This window comes from Lagopus muta, chromosome 17 (genome assembly GCF_023343835.1).
Source record: "Lagopus muta isolate bLagMut1 chromosome 17, bLagMut1 primary, whole genome shotgun sequence".
Classification (NCBI taxonomy): Eukaryota; Metazoa; Chordata; class Aves; order Galliformes; family Phasianidae; genus Lagopus; species Lagopus muta.
In genome coordinates, this window is record NC_064449.1 from 8,979,775 (window position 1) to 8,993,633 (window position 13,859).

General features: G+C 43.2%; 1 protein-coding gene across 3 annotated transcripts in view; it reads right to left on the reverse strand.

The window, feature by feature from the left end:
- Nucleotides 1-374: 374 nt before the first annotated feature.
- The window catches only part of TMEM132D (transmembrane protein 132D), a 215,527-nt gene continuing 202,042 nt past the window's right edge, over nt 375-13,859 (reverse strand). For all 3 annotated transcript variants that reach the window (XM_048964351.1, XM_048964350.1, XM_048964352.1), the window contains 4 exons: nt 9,651-9,856; nt 8,265-8,538; nt 6,331-6,522; nt 375-3,261 (listed from right to left, as the gene is read on the reverse strand). In XM_048964351.1, the coding sequence (XP_048820308.1) occupies nt 2,083-3,261; nt 6,331-6,522; nt 8,265-8,538; nt 9,651-9,856 (1,851 nt within the window). In that variant the 3' untranslated portion in view covers nt 375-2,082. The remainder of the gene's footprint in view (nt 3,262-6,330; nt 6,523-8,264; nt 8,539-9,650; nt 9,857-13,859) is intronic.

Here is a 13,859-nt window from a genome sequence, read left to right on the forward strand (position 1 = left end):
TTTTACAACTACTTACTCTCTTAGTACTGTCTTCAAATGCATTTAGCCAAATATGGATCTTTCCAAATACATCCAGAGCACAAACTCACATATTAGACCCTCACACCAGGGATATGCATATGGATTTATTTGCATCTAGTCTCCAGCCTTGGAAGAGCGACTTGGTGCAAATACATTTGTTGTATAACATGCTGTTGATGTTATACCTTTTCCCACCAGCACTGCAGAAGAATGCAAAACTTTGTAATGAGATTGTGCCAAGAGTCATAATTCACCATTTCATCGGAGGACAAGTCTCCCTGCTGCTGCCAGTCTCTTTTAGGGTAAATGTTCTGACAGTGAAAGGAGAGAGGCGTTCAGAGTAGGAAAAAAGATGAAGCCACTAAAATGCAAATTTTATTCACAGTTGGCATATTTATAAATATATATATTACATTCTTACAATCTACAGTACATTCTAAATATAGAGGGATTCAATCTAAGTGTTTGTGGGAGGGTGGGTGTGTATTAAACAGAGCAACCTAGATTCAATGACAGAAAGAGACTTAATAATAAAAGGGGGGCAAGGGCTCACTCTGGAAAAGAAAGGAAAACTTGAAATATAAGCCAGAATTTAGTTAATGCTTTGGCACTTTGCCACCGGTCACTGGAAACCGCTTTTGGACCTCACAATAAACGCTGTGGTTTTAGGGCTGAAGGGTATACCAGACTCAAAGGGAAACCACTGAAATCTTACCATATGTACATCCTTATCAGAGGAAAACAAAAGATAACCATCACTTCTGGGAGAAACAAAACGTTATCTAACGAGTTTAGCTGTTCAGATTTCAACAGTGTTGGCTGTGCAGCTCTTCTCCGTGGCCTTTCAGTGCCCTCTAAACGTGCTGGGCAGGGGACTAAAGAAGCATGAGCAGAAGAAACCAAACAACCTGACCTCTCCCAGGGAAGGGGACAAACAAAGAGACAGCTGCTGTTTGTGTCTGAGTCCTGCACAAGTCATGCTTACCCAAGAGAGAGCAGTCAACTTTGGTAAATGACAGCACATAAAGCGAGTACCAGCGTGGTACCAACCCTGCCTGTGCTTGGAGAGAGCACACCATGGAGAAGCGAGTGTGCATGGAAGGGGAGGGAGAATCCTCCACGCTTCCAGATATGACTGATGCTAGCAAGTGCCCTCAGGGTTCCTGGCTGGGAGTGCTCCAGGGAAATGGCAGGGAATATAAATTTGAAACAGGACAATCAAAGAAAGTGGGCTTTTAAAAATAGCTTGTTCCCTCAAACTTTCCAAAATGGACCTTCCTTTAAATGAGTGGTATTCTGAGTATAGATTCTATCCTCTTCTATTTTACAAATTAAGAAATACTGAAAATTAGCTGGCAACGTTTATTACCTTGGCATCTACTTAAAAAGACAGTTTCGGTTTTAACTGTATACGTGTATCCATTCTCAGTGCTTGGGAGGCAAACGTGCTGGTTTGTAAACAGCCCAGTTACTCCATTTTTCCCATCAGATTCTTTGGAAACTCATGACTTTGCATCACTGGGAGCTGCTCTGCTCACATTGTTGATTTTTCTCAGCTTTAAACTAACATTCTCAGATGGATATGCCCTGCATGTGGCTTGAATGACATGCTCTCTTTGTTGATCTATTTACTCCTAGTCCAATTTTTTTGCTTTTAAACAAAGCTTGCAATATTGAACAGTAGAGCTGAACGAACTTTGTAATATCCAAACTGCACTGGAGTTTGTTATACTTATTGATTTCCTGGGACAGCTCAGAGAAGGAGACCGTATTATTTTGCTAAGTTTTTTGTCATGTTACCATGAATCAAAAAATCTCACACATCTCTCATTCCCATCTCTGAGCACAGAGAAGACTTGTATTTGTATTTTAAGAGCTGCCCAGGATCTCTGGTCTCCCAGCTGCTTTTGGGTGGCTTTTAGGGGCTCCATGGAGTTATTATCCATCAGCTGATTCTTGTGATCAATACAGCATTTTGCCCCACTACCCAAAATTAAAGGCAGAAGGTGAGTGAAAAACAAATGAACAAACAAACCAAACCAAATAGTCTTTTGTGTCTTACTACACATTTTCATGTAATCTCTCCATATAGTTTTTAAGTTCTTTGCACTCTCCCAGGTCCATATCCTGGCAAACCCATTTAATATCATCTTCACTGTTCATCAAGATTGAGTTGACAGTTGGACATCCATCATCAGAGGAGATGGTGGTAAATGTGGTGAATTTAACCCGTTTCCTCTTAGAGGTAGGAGAAGTAGTTGGTTCACTTTTCTGTTCTTTCCCTTCAGTGAATGTGGACTCAGCAGATCTAAAAGCTTGTCCATTAATATTCTGGGGGGCATTTGTGTTGAGGAGATATTTGCTTTCTTCATAGTCCACTCCTCTATCAATGGCTGTAATACGTTCGTCTTGTTGAGATGAGAAATTTATGTGATTCTCCAGAAGTTCTGTCCTGTTGCTCAGCCCAACCCAGTCATGAGAGTGGCTCAGGCCTTCTTGTTCTTCGAAGGGAACTTGTTTGTTTCTGTACTTCAAAGCAAAAGTGACACAGTTGATAAGGAAGACCAGAATTGCCAGGCAAAAGACTCCCAGCAGAGCATACATTCCTATCTCCAGATCACTGAGCCCCCTGGGGGTCTGTACCAGGTCATTCTCTTCCAAGTCATTGTTTCTTGGCAGATCCACCTGTGCAGGGAAGCTCGTGAAATCTATTGGGATGTTCTGCAGATGACTGTCATCATCCAGGAGGCTCTCTCTGTCTTCTTTTTTACTTAGAATAGACTTTTGAGTGGTGGTCCCTTTGCCTTGCTCTTGGCCCATGGAGGAGCTGTAATACTGGCCATCTGGCCCAGCTCTTTCCTGCAAAGTGGTTTTTTGACGCCGGTCGCCAGCACGATTTTCTAGGTGGACACCAGCACCCCTGTGTTTACTATCGCTGATATTAGGGTTGGCATCACTCTGCCCAAACTTCACTTTAATGCTACCACTTCCGACAGCCAGGATGCTCTTCCTTTTGGATTTCTGGCACGATTCACTGATCACCATCTCCACCTTCACCAGTGTCCCCTGGCCTTCCCTCTCAGCTGCAATCACAGGCCACTTGAACTTGGGGTCATGGTGAATGGAGACCACCTTCTCATCCAGAGATGTAGCTGATAAGGAGAAGTCTTTGGAGTCATAAATATCCAGGGGCATGACAGATCCATCACTGAACTGGATCCAGCAGCTGATGGCTGCTTCCTATTTTATACAAAACAAATATACACACACTCAGAATAAACATCGAGGGAAATACGTTCTGTCCCGGTCTATTTCCTCCTCCTCACAAGATCCATATACCATTTATAACCAGAAAAGAAATAAAAAAGCAGGGCAAGAAAATTAATGCTAGGAGAAATACTAGTTTAAAACACTCATTGATAATAAGGTTTCTTTCCCCAAAGGTGCTTAAGGGAGCTGTATCCCCTGGGCTGCACAGAATCTACAGCACCATAATAAATTGCATGTCAGAAGGCATTACCAGCTACTGAGATCATTTACTGTTGTATATTTAAATGAAAAAATATATTGCATTATTTCTAAAGTGCTTAAAATACAAAGTCTCCTCTTGTTACACACAACACATGTTAAAACATATCTAATATAGCAAATAGACCCATACATGGCTTCAGACATCCAGTCCTTGATTTCTGTCTCTCCAATGAAATGTTTTGTAGAAGCAGAGGAAACAGACCAGTTACTTCTTGAGGAAATGGCCAGAGTAATTTTCACGCTTGTTAGCGATTAAAAGCCAGACAGTAATGAAATTTAATCCTGTGCAACACAAACTGTGTACTTCACAGTACACGGAAGTTTATGGAATAGTAACTGGGTCAGACCTGGGTACTAATTCTGTATTTGTGTGTGTAACGTCTTCTGGGAACCTTGGCTTTTAGCTTCTAACCAGGATATTCTAAAGAATTCTTACATTTCAGAAAACATGCTGTCACCCAATTCAGAAGGTCTGATCCTCTAAGGTCCTCTCGATTTTGATTGGTCATGCTACCTGAGAAAATCTTGGTGTTCACATATATATCACTTGTGGGTAAAATTCAGATAGCTCCACTGGAATCCAACTCCTGCTCTGGACGGTTTGACTCACTCTGTTTCAGTCAGGATATCTGCACCTGCTTAAACACTGTAGGTACCATACCAGAAAAACTCCTGTCTTGATGAGTGGATTCTATGGTGTCCAAACTGATGGGAGCTCTTGCCTGGAGCAGCTGGGCTCACCCTGCTCAGATGAACAGACAGACAACCAACCAATCCACTAACCTGCAGATAACCCTACTTGCTGGAAGGGCATTACCGGAGTCTTGTTTCTTTAAATAAACAGCTTTTCAGACAGACTGTATTTACATTTTAACTCAGCATACAGAAAGAGAATAAATATTTATCATTTCCTGTTAAATCATTTCCAGCACATAGTCGTTTACCTGTTCAAATCACAGAGGACAGGCTTCCAGTCTCTGGGGATTGTGTTGTGCATAATCTACTGGCCTGATTCCGAAATCCTTACAGCCATAAAGCTCCCTATGCTTCAATGGGAGATTTGCTTCTGTCTCTATTTCAGGACTGAGCCCTAAGACTTTGCTGACACTGTCATAAATCCCGGCTTTGTGTTTATTAATCTTTGGATGTTTCTTGAAGGCCGCATAGAATTTATATCATCGGCTCTCATCCTCCCACTGTGTTGCTTAAACCTGCATAATCATTTAATAATTTTGCATTGCTCTGCTTATAGGGATTGTTCTCTGGACATCGTGTACTAAGTGATGGAAGGAATCAGATGTCTTTCAAAGTGGAGTCAGTCCTTGGAGAGCAGAGGGTGCATGATTCCTTGCTGGCTTAGTACTGATCCAGGGCCGTTCTGTCTATAGTCCTATAGCAAGAGAGGGTTTCATCCAGACTCCATTTCTGGGGGCTGGGCTGCATACTGGGACTAAATGCCATCAAACACAGCTTTTGGGTTGATTTCAAGGTAGTTTGTTTAACTCTCCATGTCAGCAATGGATTAGCTCAGTGGTCTTATTTCTAGCTGCCTGGCATTGATTTCTTAACTCCTGGAAGACTATGGGAGCCTGATTTTTATCACCCTATAAAGATGGCAGTTCTGCATTATTTCTCATCTTACATCCCAAGGATAAGACCCAATGATGAATTAAAGCATCTCAACAGTTGGCCAGATTTCAAACATGCATGCCATGCTCATTTACCTTTAAAGCTCAGATCATGTTTAAGAGTTAAGAGCCAGGTGCATCCTTGACATTAGTCCCAGAGTGATGGATATGGTTGAAAAAAAGTTTAAATTTAAAATCTAGACAACAGCACAAGGACAACTATTGAGCAGGACCTGATGGAGAGGTGATAAAGTCCAAAAGCCCTTAGTGTTTTTGCCAGCATATGGATGGCTCAGTACAAGGATTTCAGATCTGCCGGAGCTTGAACAAGGCAAAGTTTGGTTGAACCATTCTTAGCACCAGAAGAAAAAAGAGGGGAAGTCTGGTATTACTCACAGAATAACCCCATTGCAAAGGTAGGATCAAAGGTAATAGACACTGGAGAGAAAACTCTCCCATTCCCCTTTGTCACATGTCAAAATTTATCATATCCACGAGAGCCTGCGAAGATCTGACTGAAGAAAAAGGGAACATCAGACAACAGTGATCACTGATACAGGGACTGAGAATAACTGGGAAAAAATGATTTATGTACGTATTTATGTTTAATCATGTATCATATTCTAGTAATGACTTAGAATGAAAAGGATGTTCCCCAGATACTTAACATGGTAAAAAAATACATATATATGGAAGAGTCAGGCACTATGCAAAATACCTTCTTTTTTAAAGATGGACTTTAGAACTGATTTAGCTGACTTCGACGGGAGGCTGAACTCAGCAATGCCACTGGCATCATCTCCACTGCTGTGACGGGAGCCGGATGGGACAGAAAGGGGTGTGTGTGTGTGTGTGAGGTGACTTCTGTTGCTTATTTATGACACATCATTGAGTTGCACGGGTTATGCAAGGGCTGCAGCCAAGACAGATGTGGCAGGCTTGTTTGCTGACTTGTGTTGTTTAGCCTTTGCTATTTTTGTGAGATCTTTGTTTTTCTACTAGGGCACCTGATGGTCTTTGTTAAGAAGTGCCCATAAAGAAAATGTTGTATTAGTATATTGTTAATAAAGTCTGCTCCATCCCCTCAGCTTTAAGTGTAGTGAATCAGAGCAGCATCCCTTCACAACAAAGTACATGTGAACAGTAGTACCTGTTTTGGAGACTGGAGCAGCTCTTGTGCTACTGCTGTAGCAAAGATGGCCTTATTGCTTCCTGGGCTGAGCTGCAGGGAGAGTGACAATCCAGTTACCAGCTGCACTCCCAGGTCAGTTATTGTCACCTTCTCATCCAGAACTGTCACTGTCTTCTCAGCCAAAATAGCATCTGAAAGTGGGGACAAGATCTGAAAAGAAAAGTCAAAATTAGCTACAGCCATTCTGCATAGCAGAAGAAAATGCAAAGTAAAATGGTGATGCAAAGCTATTGTTACACAGACAAATGCTATTAGCTTTTAACAGACACTACTAAAATACGATGAAAAATGAGCCAGTCACATTGTATAAGTCTTCTGCAATAATAGGGTGCTTATAACATCTTTTATTATAGTAATTATAATCAGCTATGCTATTCACATCTCTGATATGATAGCCACACCTGTTTCAGATACATTGAATATTTTAACTGCAATCTTTATGTGAAAAGCAATTTTTTTTAATGATAATGCCATTGGATAGCATGTGAATAATGCAATCTATAAATTTACATACAGTCCTTAGAATAAACAACACTATAATTATTCTGTTGCATATTGCTACAAGGAACAGTCACAGTACCATGTACAGAACTGACAAAGAAAACTAGTTTTAGTTAATAAAGCATTCATGGAGATCAGTGAACTGACATATGACACCCAAAGATGTCCATTAGCAAGTAAGTTTAATTTAATTATACAAGGTATTCATTAAATGGAACTTGCTCTCTGCTGTTCGCCATTGGACTTTTCCTTCCAAAATTTAATGTGCATTTGTGGAAGCCTTAGAAGTCCCAAAGCTCTGGAAAGTCATTTAGAAAAATCAACAGATTTTTCAGAAATTCATAATCTCAAACCCCATTTCTCCAAACCTGAAAATATGTGTTATCAACTACTGTGATGGCTGTTTTCTGGTTTGATAATGAATACATTTGGAGATGTAAGCTTTTTTTTTTTTTTTTTTTTTTTTTTAAAAACTGTTCCAGTGCTTCTTAACATGTTTTCTACTTTGTAGTAGCAATAAATTATCCTCTTCCCTTCCCTTCCCTTCCCTTCCCTTCCCTTCCCTTCCCTTTTCTTCTTTCCTTTTCTTTCCTTCCCCCCCCTTTTTTTTCTTTTTTTTCTTTTTCCCCTCTGGGACCCCCATTTCCTGAGCCAGTATTTCTCTGCATGTCAGGAAGAACATGTGCAAAGATATGTGAAAAGCTGCCAATGACCCTATGCATAGGTTTAGGTGAGTTGCTTTTGATGGGGAAACTGAGGCACAGTGGCATTTACTGGCCATATTTTTGGCCATATTGGCTGAAATTGATGAAACAAAATCTGTACCTCTGGAGAATACAGCTCAGTTGTCACTGATTGATCTTTTAACATCACTCTAGAAGTGCTTGTTATTATTACTGCTTTATGTGTATTTGGAAATGTACCCTAACGTTCATGTTTTGTAACACTGCTTGAGCTCAGGAGGCTTGTGAGGATTCATTGCCATGTGACTCAGCCTTGGTTCCTCAGCCAACATAAGTTAACTTTGCCTCTACCCTTTCCTCTGTCACTGTAGGCTTTGATTAGACAGATGTTCCACCAGCTGCATGCCTCGTGCTAGCCCATATGTTGGCTCCATGTTCAGCAATGGCCTTAAACAAAAATAATCATAACCTGCACTTACACAGGCTGGGCTAGATTTCCTAGGACTGCAGTCTGCATATTTCATGGCACAAGTCACGCATAAAAAACAATCTTGTGTCCTCCACACCTTGCTGCAACTGTGCTCCGTTCAGAAATCCATCTCCAGTGTCTGTTGCTAATGCTAGAAGCTGCGTTACACCTGATCAGCACATTGGTTCAGAGGCGATGGATTAACAGAGGAAAGGGAGTAAATAATTAATTTTTCCCACCTGAATTGTTGTCATTCCGAGCTCCTGCCCGATCAAAACCTGTCCATCCTGTAGCTTAGCAATTCTTGGCTCCTCTACCTGCATGAAGTCGCTCACCAGGTCGGTGATGTCGATTTGCCAGTCAGAACCCAGCAAATAGCTCAGCTGGCCACCAGGCTCTGGGGCTTCGGCCACAAACTGCGTGAGGACCCGGACCATCGCGTGCTGGTACTGAAGGGCACAGCCTCTTCCTTTCCGTTCGTCCTCTTCTTCATCATCGCTGTCCCTGGCTGGTCTGGTAGAACATCAAGAGCCAAAAATTAACAAAAATTGATGCTAGGGGAGTTTGGAAAAGGAAAGTTGTTGCTGACATCAGTCTGTAGCATGGGTGGTGGAATATAGAGCTGCTGCCTCCCCCCCCCACGTCTCTGTTGAAACTGCTTCTGTCTGCATTTCTGAAATCAGCCAGGCCACCCTGCTTTCACCCCATTTCCCTTGGGGTGAAAAAAAAATTGCTTTTCACAGCTGAGGCCTCCATGCTAGAGCATGGCCTCGAAAATCACCAACCTTCTAGCTTCACTGCTATGTTGTCCTCTTTGAACCTCTCTCATGCTTTCCAAACTTAAGTCTTTACTTTCAGGACATCCGCACTTTTTTTGTTCTGGATCTGCCCATAAACATCTTGGTGTTGCCATGGAAATTTCCTCTGTTTACACCTACTTACATATCTTTTTCTGTATGGCATTCAGGCTGAAATCACTTTTCCACAAACGTCCTCACCTTTCTGCTTTGATATTAACAGAAACCTGGTAATAAGTGATGTTCTCATCAGCAGGTGAGAACGGCAAGTTCCCACTTTATCCATTTGTTCTTCTGCTTTACAACACTGACAGCCTAGATCTGCCTGTATCCACTCACCGTCCTGTCCTCACTATCTGTGGGTGCAGACAGCAAACTTAAAGCCTTGCTCTAGCAGAACCCTGACTGTGGGACATGATCATTGTCACTGGATCCTACAACATGAGTGCAAAATAAGCATGCACCAACTGTTTGCCATTAAAAATGACCAAATTACCTGGCAGGAGCTGTGGACCAGGTGGGAGCCTGGCCAGAGCTGGTCAGTGTGGGTGCCTCTTGCTGCTCCCATAGCCAACCCTGCAATTGACTCTTTTTGTCTCACTCCCTCGCACTATAAACAGAAATTGATTTCCACTGAAGGATCATGCAACCTGCATCTTCCATTTCCCTTATAAGACCAGTGAAGTAGCCTATTGAATAAATGTCTGATGACCTTCAAATTTACACTGGAATTGCATTAAGGCCAAATGAGCATGTTCAGATCCACTGCCTCTGACAGGTCTTTGGCAAGTGCACAACCCAGAATGAACATCCTCTAATGAAACCTACCTCTTATTAGAGATGATGGGGACTCTCCATCCCTTGATCTGATTTAGTTCTGTGTCAGAGACCTCTATCTGCAGCGGGAGACGAGGAACCCAGACTGTCATTTCTAAAGGGGCACTCAGATGCTGGTAAGTAAAATTAACTATGACATTCACTTTGCCTTTCATTTCCTTCCCATTGACAAAGACATAGTCACACCTGTCAGAAACCTGGAAAAAAAAAAAAAGAGGAAGAAAAAAAACAATTAATGAGTCTCCTCACAAATTATAAAGTACATCACAGAGTGAGTGGGAGGGAGAAAAAGAATATAAGTTTAAACTAGCTCCAAGTTCAGAGGACAACTAGGAATAACAAGAAGGTTGCCTGGTGTGACCGTAACAGGCTGGGTAATTTAGCATCATTTTAACAGGTAGGCTTTCTCTGCTATAAACATTTCTAGTATAACCTGAGATAAAAGAACATCTTTCTCTCCTTACTTCCCATTCCATACTACCACTGTCCTGAGACAATGGTTTTAAGAGAGGATTCCTCTTTGTCCTCCTTGACTTTATGGGCTCCACAAGGAATTCCTTGTGCCCTGGGGGAGGAGCAGGTGGATAACTGCCTGATTATGCAGTTCAATAGGGGACAAATTTGTATAGTCACTTCTGAACTGGGACAAAGCGTTTTCTGCTATGGGTGGCAAGCGTGGGGTGATTGCATCAGCCCAGTACTAATCACTGGAAAAGGATTAGAAAAGGAAAGGGACTCACACTGGAAAGGGACTCACACTGACGTGCCCAGTGATGTTCATTGGGCCAAGCATCTCCATCTCAACTGCAAGCCCAACAAAGGTCTTACACACCGTGCTGCTCAAGCTAGTCCTGATGTCACTTTATTTATAGCCTGCAGCTCTGGACATCAATATTGCTGAGAGTTACTAAATCTCACTCAAGCAATTTAGCAGCTATTGCAAGCATCTAGGTGAGCTGACAGGACCTGTTCATTACAGCTAGTTAAAATATACGAGTAAATGTACACGTCAAATAATTTATTAACTACCACTTTACCATGCTGATGATGTGAAGGAATGATCTATTAAATCCCTGAACTCTTTTCACAATCCATTACCAGCCAGGCCATCTATTCCATTCTGTGGATGTATTTAATACTTCTGACTCCAGAATGCAGTCTCATCCTCATCTGAATTTAATGCCATTTTCTACTTTTCTGTTTAAATGTTAAATAAATTTAAATCGTATTTAAATATCAACAGCTTTTGTGGGGTAATTTGCATTTCTAATATTATTATCTTTAAACAACAACAAACCCCCCTTGCAGACAGTCCATAGCAAATCCATTTCCATCCTTGCTTCTCTGATCCTAGGTAGTGTACAAAAAAGGTTATCATGACTCTACCAATACCTCCCTTGCAAGCAATAGCTGTCTTAAGGTCAAAATCTTGCAGCTGCTATTGGTTTCAGCAGGAGAATATTGAATTTATTTACAGCCAGAATTATGTTGTTAGGGATATTCTCATTTTAGCATGTTTTACAAGAGCTCTTAACAGCTCCTATCAGGATCCAATCTCATTGTGCTGTACAACAAGCGAAACTAGTTGCTGCCACAAAAGCCTCAAGGCATGGGTGAATGTACCATAAGGGCCTCACAGAAGGCTGGAGCACAGAGTAACAGCCATAATGCTGATCCAACCTGGCTGAGCTGAGAATGAGAGTGCAGGGCTGTGAGAGAAGCCTCAAGTGAGCCTGCAGAAATGGCCATGGGAAAGGCTAGAGGCATGAGCATGTTTCCCTTCTGGGAAATGCAGGAGAACAGACATGATGCCCCTGCATCCTTACAGAATGCACACTAATGTGAGTGCAACACTCAGGGCAAGAACTACATCCTACTTCCCACCTGCAACATTACCAGAATGTCCGGCAGGCAGGCACAGAGCTTCAGGCAGTGCCTGGTACATCTGCTCCTTTTCTCAACCCATATTACCTTGCTTCTGCAAGTGAAAAACTTCAATTCCTTGCTGGCGTTGCACTTATCCCTGTTGCCTTTTTCTATTTTAAATACTGCTCTCAGACCAGACAACTCTCCCATGTGCTATAAAGCAATGTCTGCTGCTTTTTATACCTTTCCTCTTTTCCCTAGGCTGCCAGCAAGAAATACTGGGCAGTCGCAATGTGCTGATTTCCACCTGTGAGGCAGCTGGTTAACCTAAAGAGGAGGTGGCCTTGAGGAAAGCACTGAGCCTGGGGCTGATTGCCCTGAGGTCCCTCACCCACCTTTGTGAGCAGCAGGTTGGACCACACTTGTTAGAGAATGGCCCGAAGATAAGGATTTTCTTCAGAGCAGCACAGAGCCAATAGGTTTCAGTGCTTTGCTCACCACTTCTGCTTCCAGCCAGCAACACCTTGTGTTTGTGAATCTTAGGGAGCTAATGCATTTGGCAATTAAATGTCGCCCTGGGTGATCAGCCTCAGGCTGAAACCATTTCCTGGTGATTTCAGACGCCTTGCAGCACAGAAATCCCAGCTGAGGAGTCCTCTGCAGAGCAGAGCCCCAGGACCCACAGCCCTGCTGTCCAGCCCTCATGCAATAGGGCTTCTGGCAGGCCTCCTGCCAAGAGTCCTCTCTCTGGGAAATGCTTCCCTGTAGAAGCAGCAGCCTTTGAAGCATTCCTGCACCACACAGGTGGGGTTTGGCTGTTGCTTTCATTGGGCTGCCTGTGTGTGAAGAGCAGATCAGCACACAGGGGCTGCAGCAAGGCTGAGGCTCTCCCAGGCAATACAGGGAACTGCTGTATTACTCCAGTAAGTGATGGGAATCCAACTCGGATTTTAATTCATTAATGCTCAAGCAATAGCAAGAGAAAGAACATTTGACAAAGAGACTTCAGCTTCAACTTTATCAGAGGTTATTAGGAGTGAGTTAAAAAAAGAATCCAGCCCTAAAAACCTACTATATGAAAGATTAAATTAATACCCTGACCTTGTGCTTTCAAGATAATGATTTACAAAACAAACCGATGGTCAGAGAAAAAAAAAGACTGGGCTTGGGATACCCACTTACTCCCATTTCCCTTTCGGTAAGTGAAGACAGCAACAACTATGAGCTCATTCAGCTCCCAGCCAGCCCTTCACTGCTGGAATGAATAAGCATCACTGTTCTGCTGCAGTTTGCATGCAGTCCTAACAGAGCAGCATCAAAACATGGTGCAAAATACAGTACATTTTCATAAATCGGGCCAGGACATTCAGAAACAGGTCATCAATAGAAAGGCAGATTAGCTGTGCCTGTGTTGCTGCAGACACATCCGAACCATTCATCTTCCACCACAAGAGAAAGAGGAAAAAGATGTAGAGAAGGAAGAAACATCGAGCTCCTCTGTCTCTTTTGAGACCGAGTTTTCTAAGCTGTTTGTTAGAAATGAGTGCAGATTTTGTGGAACAAGCTGGACGGGGCTCAGCCGTGGCTCTGCAGGACAAACACTCACACGCAGAGCAGAGCAGAGAGCTGTGAGCACAGCCCAGCAGCTGGTAGCCCCAGGCAGCCCTGCAGCAGCATCCCCAGTGCCCTGCAGCCCCGGGCTGCCCCACGTCACACTCATGGGGGCACAAGGCAGCCCTGCTGCTGCTGCCTTTCCCGAGCATGCTTGCCTTTTCAATCTGAACTGGATTTCCACCCGTCACTCCATCGAGCAGCTCCCTTTCTTTTGCGTTAATTCACACAACCAGCCTTTAACCACCAACCCTTCCTGCACCGCAGCTCTCGCTTTGCACGCCTCACCACACACAGCAGCAATGGCTGTGGCTCAAGTTTATTAAACGCATGGATGGAGTGGCTGCACATACCCTCGGATGTGGGTGCACGAGCGTGTGAGCGAGTCTGCGCTCTATCAACAGACAGCTCCCCAACAGCCTGCTATTAACTACAGAGCTGCAAAGGCTTTGCCCCCAAACAGAAGACTACTAAACACACTATAAAATGCAATGGGAGCTACAAAGGGGCTGGAGCAAGGTGCAGGGAAAAGCGACGTGCTGTGGTTCCAAAGTGCGGGGACTCTCACCATCAGTCTTTTCCCTTTCCCCCGCCTTTGAGTTCCTATCTCACGGGGATGGCCACTCCATGGTTCTCAGGAAAGGTGAAAAGGGCTCCTGAGGGAAGGAGTAGATTTTCTTTTCCTGCTAATGTAATGCTGGAATACATCTCTGCATGCTGTGG